General features: G+C 42.7%; 1 protein-coding gene across 4 annotated transcripts in view; it reads right to left on the bottom strand.

Annotated features, from left to right (window-relative positions):
- LOC136827873 (heat shock 70 kDa protein 14-like) overlaps nucleotides 1-12,290 on the bottom strand; it is a 609,863-nt gene that overhangs the window by 108,575 nt on the left and 488,998 nt on the right. For all 4 annotated transcript variants that reach the window (XM_067085330.1, XM_067085332.1, XM_067085329.1 and 1 more), the window contains one exon: nucleotides 99-311. In XM_067085330.1, coding sequence (XP_066941431.1) covers nucleotides 99-311 — 213 coding nt within the window. The remainder of the gene's footprint in view (nucleotides 1-98; nucleotides 312-12,290) is intronic.

Here is a 12,290-nt window from a genome sequence, read left to right as displayed (position 1 = left end):
GATTTTTTTCATGGTTTCCTTATCACAAACTTTTTTCAAACTTTCTCTTCATGAAAAAAAAATAACTGATTTACACAGTATCATAATCTTCAACTTACCATGCAGTTAACTGTGACCGCTAGAGCTGGCACCATTGAAGACAAGACAGGAGATTGACTAGTGCGACCTGACAGCATTGCAGCCTCTACAGATGCACCAGCAGCCAAAACTTCATCTGGAGGAAGTGAACACAAGAATTCTGCTTGTGGAAAAGCATCTCTCACTAATTGTTGTAAACGAGGAATTTTGGCAGATCCACCTGTCAGTATTACCTGTTGAAAGAAGAATTTCAAGTTGCATAATAACAGGTCTTACACATTCCACAGTGCAGGCATATCACCTACCTCTCACAGACATTCCTATGGGAATTAAGTCTTTAATATTAGTGGTACAGTTAATAATAATACAGTGATATTCACCTGTCTCTGGTAACTAATAAAAAAAATACTAGCTTTGTAGTATTCAAATGAATGTCTGAGTGTATGAAATTTGGGCTATATGGGCTGGCACTGGAGGGTGGGAGGCCATTCAGCACCTGCCTTTGTATTTATGTCTGATACATATTCAAATTCCAGCATTTTCACTTCAGACATCTGTTGTTTGGCTAATCCAGTTGTCTTTTTCCTGCATCTGACATTTTGCTGTATCCTAAATATTTCTGAAGGAAGAACTTGCTATCCCATAAAACTTAGCAACAGAAATAGTTCAATACTTTGTTCTAGAATGCCACCTTTATGGTAAATTCCTTAATAAATCACGTAAAGTCTAGGCTGGTGTTGCTAATTAAATCACAAAGTTGCAACTGCTTCATTAATGGCTTGCAAAAGATTTCCAAAATCAGCAAATACATTTATCTAAAAATTTCTAATTATACTTGGTATACTGACATTTTTCTTATCAAAAGCTATTATAAATGCACTGCTTTTACTATACAAAAACATGCTTTTCATATAAACCAATCAACCATATGGTACCTTATTCCATGCAGGACTCATCCTAGTCACGTCAGTTTAATCCTGAAAAGAATGCAACCATGCAATCCTGCCACTCCATAAACACGCTCAATTTTGTTCTGTTACTCAGTAGTACTCACATCCCAGCAGTGCTCTTCCACACAGTCTTTGTGTGAATCTATTTTGTACTAGTGTTTGTTTCTTTAAGTTTTTTCTCTAACTTCACCTTAGCCATTACTTTTGCTTATTAATTTTGTAATGGCAATATATTAATTAGATTGTATCTGTGGAAACAGTTTATCTTTTCTGTTATATGTATGATTTTATATTGTCTAGACTTTTTTATTGCATTCATTTTTTTTGTGTCACTGTCCAACCTCACATTTCAATCTTGTTTATGGTGAACCTTTTTCATTCAGATATAATTGCTGAAGAGTTCACCCAAGGAATGTTCTGATTTGACAGAGGGAACTCTTGATAGTCATAAAAAGCATAAAAAGGCACAGTGTACCAATTTCCCAGGAGGATTTATTATTATTACTGTATTTCTGAGTCCAGCCCCGTGTCAGCCGGTGAAATTCCATACTAACACGAATTTCTAGGTATAAAATGCTAGATATACCAGAGAAAAAAGAGCTTTCAGGAATGCTGGGGTTACTACCCCCAGATCGAGCGTCTTCCACAACGGAGACGTCGGTATAACCAAGGGTGAGTGAAAGGATCACAACCACAGAGCCACACTCAACAGACATCCCCGTGTCAAAACCCCTCGAAAAGAGCGGTGAGCCGTTCCAGCTCATGCGCCCGCCAGGCCGGCGACACCAGCGCCACCTACACTCATTCCATTTTCTAGCACGTGATCATCGTCACTAAGAATTTTTGTGCTTTTGGTTTTTTGGGTGTTTTCTGCGTTTCCAGCATGTCTTCAAGCAGCTTTAACATCTCTAAGTTAAGTACCATCTTATTGTGGGATTTTTATAAGTGTGGCTGCATCAGTCCGTATTTTCATATTATATGGGATTGTTGTTATGACGCCACGGCGTCCCCCAGCCAGCCATGTTGACCGTGAGATTACCCTTCCAGTTTATTCTGTTTGGGCTGTCTCCTTGTCGTTATATTACTTATCTTTTTCCCCTGGATCTCATCCTGGCGGTGTTTCCTGGGCGGGTGTTTTATCGTTATTTCGTTTTTGTATGACTGACCCTTATGGCGGGTTCCCTCTATAGGGTTCCCATCATTTCCCGCTTAGGATTCTCCCTCCGGGATGGGTTCCCATGTTGGTCCTACTTATTTACCATTATTATTATCATATAGTTGTGCTGGTGCTATACGTATTTTGTTGCCTTGAACATTCGGGGTAGCGTCAGCTCGATTGTCTGGCCGCTCCTCGGAGCTAGGCTACGCACCTCGCACATGCACATTATTCTTGGGTTATGTATATTATGTATATTTGTGATGGTTTTTTATTGGGTAATTGTTGTGTGGGTCTCTCCCCTTGCCTTTCATACTGATAGGCTCGTATTTGCTTCCTTGACCTCCCGCCCTCCTCGTAGGTTAGGCGTGGGGTGGATCCTCAGGTTGAGGGAGTTTTTGTTGCTGTTTCTCCCATGAGCCGTTATTTGGGTGGCAGAGTGAGACCCCTTTGTCCTCCCCCTTCTTTTCGAAGGGGTAGAGTTCGTTGGGTGTGTCTCCTCTGGGCTATTTTAGCCTTACCCCCTTCTTTCGGCCCTGGTTGTACTTCGGCACAGAAATTTCTCTCCCTGTTATTTCCTTCCCCACCCTTCCCTTGTCCCTCTCCGTTAGCCTAGGCTATGCCTAGGCACGGGCGTTGACCTAGGCTTTGTCTCGGCAGGAGTCGGCGTGTTGAGACCTTGGTCGCTATCCATTTTTCCTCGGGGGTAGGCTTGTCGTGCCATCGCTAGTATTATTTTACTTGGCATGGCGTGTGATTGCAGTCGAGCGAGTGAAGCATTTTCCCTTGTCTCCTGTTTTCGCCTGACTTAGCCTACTCCTCATCCCTACCCCACCAACCCTCCCTCCCCCTCCCCATCTCAGGCCAGCTCTTGACTATTCTCGTGCGGGTGACGCTAGATGGCGTTTTCTCCGAGTTGGGGACTTCCCTTGTGGAGAGATTCGTTCCCTCCCAGAGCAAGTCCCCGGTAGCGCTGAGCTTGTTTTGATGTTTCGTTTACCTACTCTCCTAGGATCGAGCGGGTTTTGAACATTCTTTCTTTTGTTCTCGACCTCTCTCCGTTTGATTTGCTTTAGTTGGGTTGATTGGCGCCTACTCCGGCTTATATTATACTTGGCCTTGCGATGACGGTTGCCTCACCCACCTATAGTTTCTCTGGCGGGGAGGTTCGGGCTCCGGGGGGAGAGATGCCTCCGGTCTCCGGATAACGATTCTTTCCTTGTTACCTAATACGTTGCCATCACTTATATTTTATATATATATATTTATCCTCTGGCGGAGTGAGCTTCTCACTCCGCCACTACACATTAGTATTATATGTTTTATTTACGGTCAGGTGTTCTGCCCTGGGGTTCCGCCGTCTTTATTGCTGGCAGCCCTTGTGGTAGGGCCCTGTTGACTCAGTTCTTCCGTTCCGCCGGAGTATTCCGGTGACCGGGAAGTAACTTGCCTACCACTCTGTTTAATTTATGGCTTGGTGGCCCTGTCTCTCCGCCGGAGTATTCCGGTAGTAGGTCGAAATACCCTGGCCTACCTACCGGCTTTAGGTTGCTTAGAGTGGTAGGTTCATATACTTTTTATTACACTTACAGACTGTTCGTTGTGAGGAGCCGGGGTGCACCGCTTCCCTCCAGCAACCCTATGGGCACGTGGTGTGCCGGACCCACGATGGCTGTGCGGTCCGGCTGGATGACCTTATTGTTTGGCACCCCGATGGCTGTGAGGTCTGCTTTGCTCTGTGCGCTAGCATCCAGGACGAGTCGGTAAGATATCGCTTCCCGTTCCTTACGTCTTTTCAGTCTATTTAGTGCTTATATTGTATTCGTGGTTTATAATTCAGTTTCTTAGCCCTAATTGCCTGCTCTCTTCCAGGCGGACGAGTCCTCTAAGAAGACTTCCCTTGAGTCTCTCCGCGCCTGGGTGGCTGGGTTCGGAAGAAATGTACCGTCGGGGAAGCCTTATGTCCTCGACGCCAAATTGCGTGACTTGCTTTATAGTGCAGCAGATAATTGCATATTTCATAAGAATCGTTCAGATAGTGAAACAAGCATGAAATTTTGCACAAGTGCTCTTTAAAGTTCCCTCTATCAGAAAAGAGGCGCTGGCCATAAAAATTTAATATGGCGGCCAAATTCCAAGATGGCGGCCAGAATCGACAGATTTTGGCTAATTTTTCACTAGAATGGCATGTATTTGCTTCTAGCAATATGGTAAAGCTCTTCCATACTATTTCTTGTGAATATTATGTTTCTGTAGCTTCCCAGTACAGTTTACCTTTAAATATGGGGGCTATATGGCTGCCAAGAAAAGGTAGAAACAATAATTATAATGAGAAATAATGCCCGTTCAACAATTATCGTTTTAAGCATGGATCTTGGTTTCTGTGGTTTTAGATCCTAATGAGGCCATCTCTTTCGAATAACTCATCAATTTTGAAGGAAAATTAATAAATGTAAAAGAGTGTATGTCTGCACACAACCAGGGCACACTGGTGACATCACTGCTGTGTAACTCAGCATGGGGTTCAGTGCCAGCTAATCCAGCTTTACTAATCCTGTAGTCTTAGACTAGTAGTTGTAGTATAGTTTAGTTTAGTGTCCCAAATGCTTTCTAACAGCCCCAGACCAGCTATAGTTAGATAGCCGCACCTGAATAGACAGGATGTGCCAGCGGGAGAGCCGAGCCAAGGGTATGGGGGCTGTACATGATGGTTCATGTACTTACCCGGATGGTGTACAGATCACACGGGACTTAAATGGCACTGGATGAATGATCGGGCTAGGTGTAGGGAGACCGAACCTAGTTGAATCCCATACAGGAATGTGTGCTTTGTTTAAGGTGGTAAAGGATAACCCCTCGGCCTTAATCAAAAAGTGAAATCATGGCAGAATGTGATGCCAATCCAATATTGAGCAGTAGAAAAACAAACTGGAGTTTGTGTTGTCTTTGTCAGAAGGACAAAAGAGGTGAGCACTTGACATCACCTCCAAGTCATCATGTCCTAGACCATGATGGGTACACAATGCTGGCAAGGAACATTCCCATGTTCAGTGAAATTAATGAAATGCCACTGATAATGGATCCAGCAAGGCTGGATGAAGGTGATGGCATAGAGGCCACTCTCAGGAAAAATGCAGCAAAATACCATGTGAACTGTCACTTGTTGTTTAACAACACTAAACTGGACCGTGCAAGAAAGCGACAATCCAATGACCAGACCAGCAACACTGAGACTAGTCGTGCAAAACTGCGCCGAACCAGTCATGACAATGAAGTTTGCATTTTCTGTGAGAAAGTGGCACCTGCATCTGATCTCAGACAGGCTAGTACTAAAGGCCTTGACTTGAAATTGCGTGAATGTGCAGAGATACTTAGTGATGGCAAGCTCCTTGCTAAGTTGACTGGTGGGGATGTCATTGCACAGGAGTTTAAGTATCACCATGCCTGTCTTTGTGCCCTCTACAACAGAAAAAGGTCCTACCTGAGGAGCCTTGAGAAAGACCAAGGTAGCACTGAGTCAGAATCAGATGTGTATCCACTAGTTCTGTCAGAACTGATGACATACATTGTTGAAAACAACCTTTGTTCAGATGATCCAGTCACATTTCGGCTGGCAGATATTTGCCACCTCTACCAACAACGTCTGGAACAATTAGGTGTAGAGTCACCAAGTGTAAATTCCACGAGACTCAAAGACAAACTTCTGGCAGAAATTCCAGAACTTGAGGCTCATAAATCTGGCAGAGATGTATTACTTGCATTTCAAAAGGATGTGGGAAAAGCACTTGCTCAATCATCTGATCTTTCAGAGGCAGTTATCATTGCTAAAGCAGCAAATATTCTCAGAAAGTCTGCTCCAGTTTGGGATGGTTACTTGATCATCAGTCACGGTTTGATGGCACATTTTCTGAGGCTTGTGTAGACACTCCAAGACAGAGAAACACCAAATTCTGTGCCTGGCCTCTCCTGCTCCAGTTTGTAGGGATGGTTGAGCATGGGGCTGTGACATCAAGTCACAGTGATTACTGCCTGCCACTACCTCCTTCCATGGAACTAGCATCTCCATATTTCAGCACCCCACCAAGGAGAACACTGGACAGGAAAGACAGCAACTAAAGTTTGCACCTGAGAAAGTGAGGTCGGTGCCTGAATTGCCGGACACATTCACAAACATCTCACCAGCTTCCTTTCAAACAAAGAACCCTGTGCCACCAAACACTGCAATACCAAGGCCACCCACAGATATCTTGGGGCCACAGCTTGCACTGGAGTATCAGTGGCTAGACAAGGTCATAGTCACCCAGGAAATAGATGATGCAGTGAATCTGACGTGGTCAGCTCATCACGCTTCAATGAAGAGAAGCCCAGAATTTGAAGTAACCATAACTTCATTGCTTCCTCTCCTGCGTGATCAGGCTCATTCTGTTGCTACGATCAAACACGTGATGCAGAAAGTGCAAGATGTCACTGATTTTCTGAACCCTGGCCAGATACCCATAATCACAGCTGATCAGCCAATCTATGCCGTAGCAAAGCAGGTGCAGTTCCATATAAACACCTTGGAAGCTATGGCGGTATTTCTAACCTTAAAGAAAATCCAGCTCCCCCCCGCCGGATTCACATCAGGCTGGTGTTGGACAACGCCGTGGTAGTTCATTGCATCAACAGGGGCGGCTCCAAATCAGGTCGCGTAAACCAAGTGATGGTAGCTATTTTCTCCCTGGCGAACAAGCACAGCTGGCATCTGTCAGCCACCCACCTAGCAGGGGTCCGGAACGTGGTGGCGGATTCCCTGTCCAGAACCACTCCGTTGGAGACGGAGTGGTTTCTGGACGGAGAGTCTTTCAATTGGATTTGCCGCTGGGTTCCGGGACTCCAAGCGGATCTGTTCGCGACGGAGAGCAACTACAAGCTTCCCTGTTATGTGGCCCCGAACCTGGACCCTCAGGCTTATGCCACGGACGCAATGACCATAGACTGGAACAATTGGGAGAAGATATACTTGTTTCCCCCAATAAACATGTTGAAAGTACTGCACAAACTCAGGTCATTCAAAGGTCAACTGGTCCTGATAGCTCCTTATTGGCCGAAGAGCAACTGGTTCCCTCTGCTTCAGGAACTCAAGTTGCGGAGACATCGGATTCCCAATCCAAGATTGACCCAAGTAGTACAAACCAAGACTGTGTCAGCTTCCTTAAAAATTCAGAATGCCCTAGTTTTATGGACTTTATAAAGTTCGCTGTTCAAAAGGGAGCAAACATTGACCCTGTTAACACTGTTTTTAGAATCAGATAAGAGAGATTCTACTCAGACAATATGACTCAGCAGTCAAGAAATTAGCTTCCTTTTTGAAGGCATCTGAAGCTCAAACTATGACTACTAACCTAGCAGTTACCTTCTTTAGATCATTGTTTGAAAAGGGCCTTGCCCCGCCCACTATTACCACAGCTAAGTCAGCCTTGAAGAAGGTATTTTTATATGGTTTTAAAATTGACCTTACAGATTCTTACTTTTCATCTATCCCTAGAGCATGCGCTCGTCTAAGACCTGTATCGCGCCCACATTCTGTTACGTGGTTCCTCAATGATGTTCTTAAGTTAGCATCTGAGATTGACAACTCACAATGCTCTTATTTGGATCTGTTAAGGAAAACCTTATTTCTGATTAGCTTGGCTTCAGGTGCCAAAATTTCAGAGCTGTCGGCTCTCTCTAGAGGTGATGATTTTGTTAGTTTCCTCCCGTCCGGAGAAGCCCTCCTTTCTCCTGACCATAGATTTTTAGCTAAAAACAAGGACCCTCAAGACAGGTGGTCCCCTTGGAGGGTGGTGCCTCTTCCACAGGACCAGTCTTTATGCCCAGTCTATACCTTAAAGTCTTACCTTTTAAGAACTCCACAGTGTAAGTCGGGTCCTCTTTTTATCAGAGAGAAAGGTGGAACTCTTTCATTGAATGCTATAAGACAGCAAATTCTGTATTTTATTAAACAAGCCAACCCGGATTCAGTCCCTAAGGTTCATGATATCCGTGCAGTAGCTACTTCCACTAATTATTTTCATAATATGGATTTTGCCGAACTTACCAAATATACGGGATGGAAATCACCTCTAGTGTTTAAACGCCATTATTTAAAATCACTCGAAGCCCTGAAATTTTCAGCAGTGGCTGTGGGGAGTGTCATTCCCCCACCTTAATTATCCTTTATCCTTCCCCCTCCCCGCCTGCCTGCCTCATTTACTTTTCTGCCTGCCCTTCTGGATAGATCATGCCTCACTGCCTTGCTCCTCATAATTGATATTATTATTGCCTTTATTATTATCTTTTTGGTGACTGTATTTTGACATGCTGTGATTTTGGATTGTCTTAGGGGTACTGGGCTGTTTTTATTTTGCTCCATGTACCCCATAAATTTTCTCATGTTGTAAATGTCTCTCTTGTTCTTAGATATAAGTTTATATTTACTCCTTGTAATTTTTGTATTATTGACTGTATTTTGCCTACTATATTGCATTGTGTACCTATTTTTGTATTCTACTTTTAAGGTTGTATTAATGTACTTACCTGTTACTAATCATTTTTTCATGTGGAGAGATATTCTAATTAAATCCTTTTTCATAGCCTGTGTTTTTTCTTCAGATCACCTTGTATTTTTTTCTGTAGTTTGCAGTCTTGGCATGATTCTCTATCACTATTTCACCGGCTGACACGGGGCTGGACTCAGAAAAGGGATTTTGACAAAGGAAAAATCTATTTCTGAGGAAGGCCCCGTGTCACCCGGTGACCCTCCCAGAAGTTGCTTTCCCCCCCCTCCCCCCTACTTGCACATGCCAAGCCTGGGGGTGGTGCTGGTCTGGAATGAGTGTAGGTGGCGCTGGTGTCGCCGGCCTGGCGGGCGCATGAGCGTGGGGGCTGGAACGGCTCACTGCTCTTTTCAAGGGGTTTTGACATGGGGATGTCTGTCGAGTGTGGCTCTGTGGTTGTGATCCTTTCACTCACCCTTGGTTATACCGACGTCTCCATTGTGGAAGACACTCGATCTGGGGTGTAGTAACCCCAGCATTCCTGAAAGCTCTTTTTTCTCTGGTATATCTAGCATTTTATACCTAGAAATTCGTGTTAGTATGGAATTTCACCGGGTGACACGGGGCCTTCCTCAGAAATAGATTTTTCCTTTGTCAAAATCCCTTTATTATCCAAAAGACAAACCCTATTCATATGGAACAAGCCCACAGGGGCCACTGACTTGATATTCAAGCTTCCAAAGGTGTTCATTTAAAAGCAGTAACAGAAGCTAACAGGAAATGAAGAAAGAAGAGATCAGTTATTAGAAAAGAAAAAATAAATTAACAAAGTTATAAGTGGATAAAAACGTAAGTAAATTACAAAATACGAGTTGCCTTAGGGTATAATGTATTGCATCTTTGCTTGAACTTTTAAGATTCCAACCACACAACATCCTCAGGGAGACTTCCACAGTCCTGTGGTGTGAGGAATAAAGGACCTCTGACTGAGAAGTTTGACATTGAGGCACATTTACTCCATATTGGTGCAGCTGTTCAGCAAATCTGGTTGCTTTCAGAAGGAAAAGAGAATCAGGGATTAATTGTAGAGTGAAAGATCTCTTGTTAAAATACATCTTATGAAAAACTGACAAACAAGAGACCATCCACTGATGGTCCAAGTAATATACCGGGAACTCCCTCCAGCACCTTGTGAATGCAATGGACAATGACAGTGAATTTACGCCAAAAGACTACTGGTGTAAATTCACGATTGCCACGTCTGACCACCATCAACCGATCACTGAATGACATGAAGAAGGAGACCCTGAACTCGTGCTGGAACAAGTTGTGGCCAGAGTGTGTTCATGATTAAAGGAGCTTCTCTACTGAAGAAATTCAACATTCGGCCATTGGTAAAGATGTCAGGTTGGCGAGGATTCTAGGTGGAGACGGCTTCGAGGACATCACCGAGGAGGAAGCTGGCACCCTCACTGATGCTCACTCTGACCCCCTGACGGACCAGGATTTGGAAGACCTGACGAAGTCTGCCAGTGAGGAAGAAGATACACCAGGTTCAGGGGAGGAGCAGGAGGAAGAGGAGGGCGGCCTGACTTTGGAACGTCTGTCCCAAGTTAAGAAAATGATCAAGGATACACAGGGGTTTGTTTCAACATGGGATCCTTATATGGAACGCTCCTTAAAGTTTTCAAACATCCTTGATTTAGCATTGGAGCCCTATAATCAAGCCCTCACCACCATAAAGAAGCAGTGACAGCAGCTGCCTATTACCATGTTCATCAAACGGATGAAGAAAGCCCCTCCAAAGCCTCCCAAACCACCCAAAGTAGTGCCTCTCGAAATGCCTGAAGATGTATGCCTCCTGAAGGTGAAGAGGCACCTTCAGATGAGTTGTAACTCCTCTGCTTTGCTGTGCAGTCATATCTTCGTCATTCATCAGACTGCACAGCTAATTCATCATCATCATCATCTTTAATCAACATTCATCACTGGTGAGTACCCGTATGATTTACGTAAGTAGTAATCTTAATATGTACGTAGTATTAAATTTTTAAAAATGTGCATACGTATTTTTTTTTTTTTTCGCTCTCTCTCTTTGTGAATTACATATAAATACCAATGGTTCCCTTCTAAAAGAAAACGGGACGGCTTGTAACTGTATGAAAGAAAATGTGCGTGGCTGAATACATAGGGGGGGACTGGATTATTTTCACCTACAGCTGTAAGCCATATAGTACATACGTATATTTGTAACGATAAAATGTTTAAGATAGCTTGGATATGATATTAATAATATCGTTTCAAAGATTAATACAGTAATAAGGTATAATAAGGTAATAGTTTAATGTATATTTGATGTAGGCTGGTATTTTTAGGCATACTTTGGTGTTTGGCCTTTCATGGTAGACAGTTATAAGCATTTTTAGAGGGGGGCTCTAAGTATTTGTGGGTTTTAGCTATTAGTGGGGGGGGAGGATCTGGTACGCATCCCCCGCGAATACAGAGGGTTTACTGTATGGTGCAAAATATGATTATTCATATGAGGATTCCCGTCCATCACCCAAAACCTATTATAGATACTCATATGAGGATTTCTGTCCATTAAGGGTTAAATATAATAATTCCATTGATACATTAGTTTCTTTTAGCAACTAAAAAGATTGTTTCCTAATTCTTTTGGGAGCAGGCTCAATCAGATGATTCTCAGAATGTAAACATTGCAAATGTCAGGATGATCGACTTTTAATATACATATTACGATGATAACAGATCAATATAGTACTGTACAGTACAGATGGATTCTGTAAATAAAATACTGTAACATTTTATCAATATTTTGCTGTTTACATTAATATTATTTGAAAATTAGTAAATCATTGAAACATGTACAGTACATACACAGGAGAATATTTTAACAGTGTCGATTGCATTTATAATTTGGTATTTTTTTATGCATATTTAAATATTTAAGTACTGCAAAGTATTTAACTCTACTTGTGAATTCCAAATGTTTCCCCTATCTGGATAAAGAAAACAGGACAGCTTCAATACTATATGAGAGAAAATGGCTGTGTTTGAATGTAGGGGGAACCTGAGTTTAGTTTTCGCACGCTGCTGTAAGCCATATATTTTTAAGGGTAATGTTCTAAGATGACTTTGAAATTATATTAAAGGGTTTTACACTAGGATGATAGTTGAAGGTATAATTGGTGTTTGAACTATTAAAATAGGCAGTTATAAGCATTTTTAGATGGGGTCTTTGGTGTTTGAACTATTAAAGCAAGCAGCTATAAGCATTTTTAGGGGGGTGTTCCAACTTATCGCAGATTTTTGCTTAACGCGGGTGGTTGTGGTCCCTAACCCCCGTGATTACTGGAGACCCACTGTATAGCAAAAAAGAAAATGGAATGCTACTATGAGAGAAAATTACTATGCTTATGTATACAGGGGTAACTTGATTAGTTGTCACACTTCTGTAAGACATTTAATTTGCATTATATAGATACTTTGCTGTGTTTACATTAATATCAATATTTTAAAATTAGTAAAAATTCATTATAAGTGCTTTAGGGGTGTATGTACTTAAGA

This window comes from Macrobrachium rosenbergii, chromosome 42, assembly GCF_040412425.1.
Source record: "Macrobrachium rosenbergii isolate ZJJX-2024 chromosome 42, ASM4041242v1, whole genome shotgun sequence".
In the NCBI taxonomy this organism is placed as follows: Eukaryota; Metazoa; Arthropoda; class Malacostraca; order Decapoda; family Palaemonidae; genus Macrobrachium; species Macrobrachium rosenbergii.
This window is presented reverse-complemented; position numbering and strand designations above follow the sequence as displayed.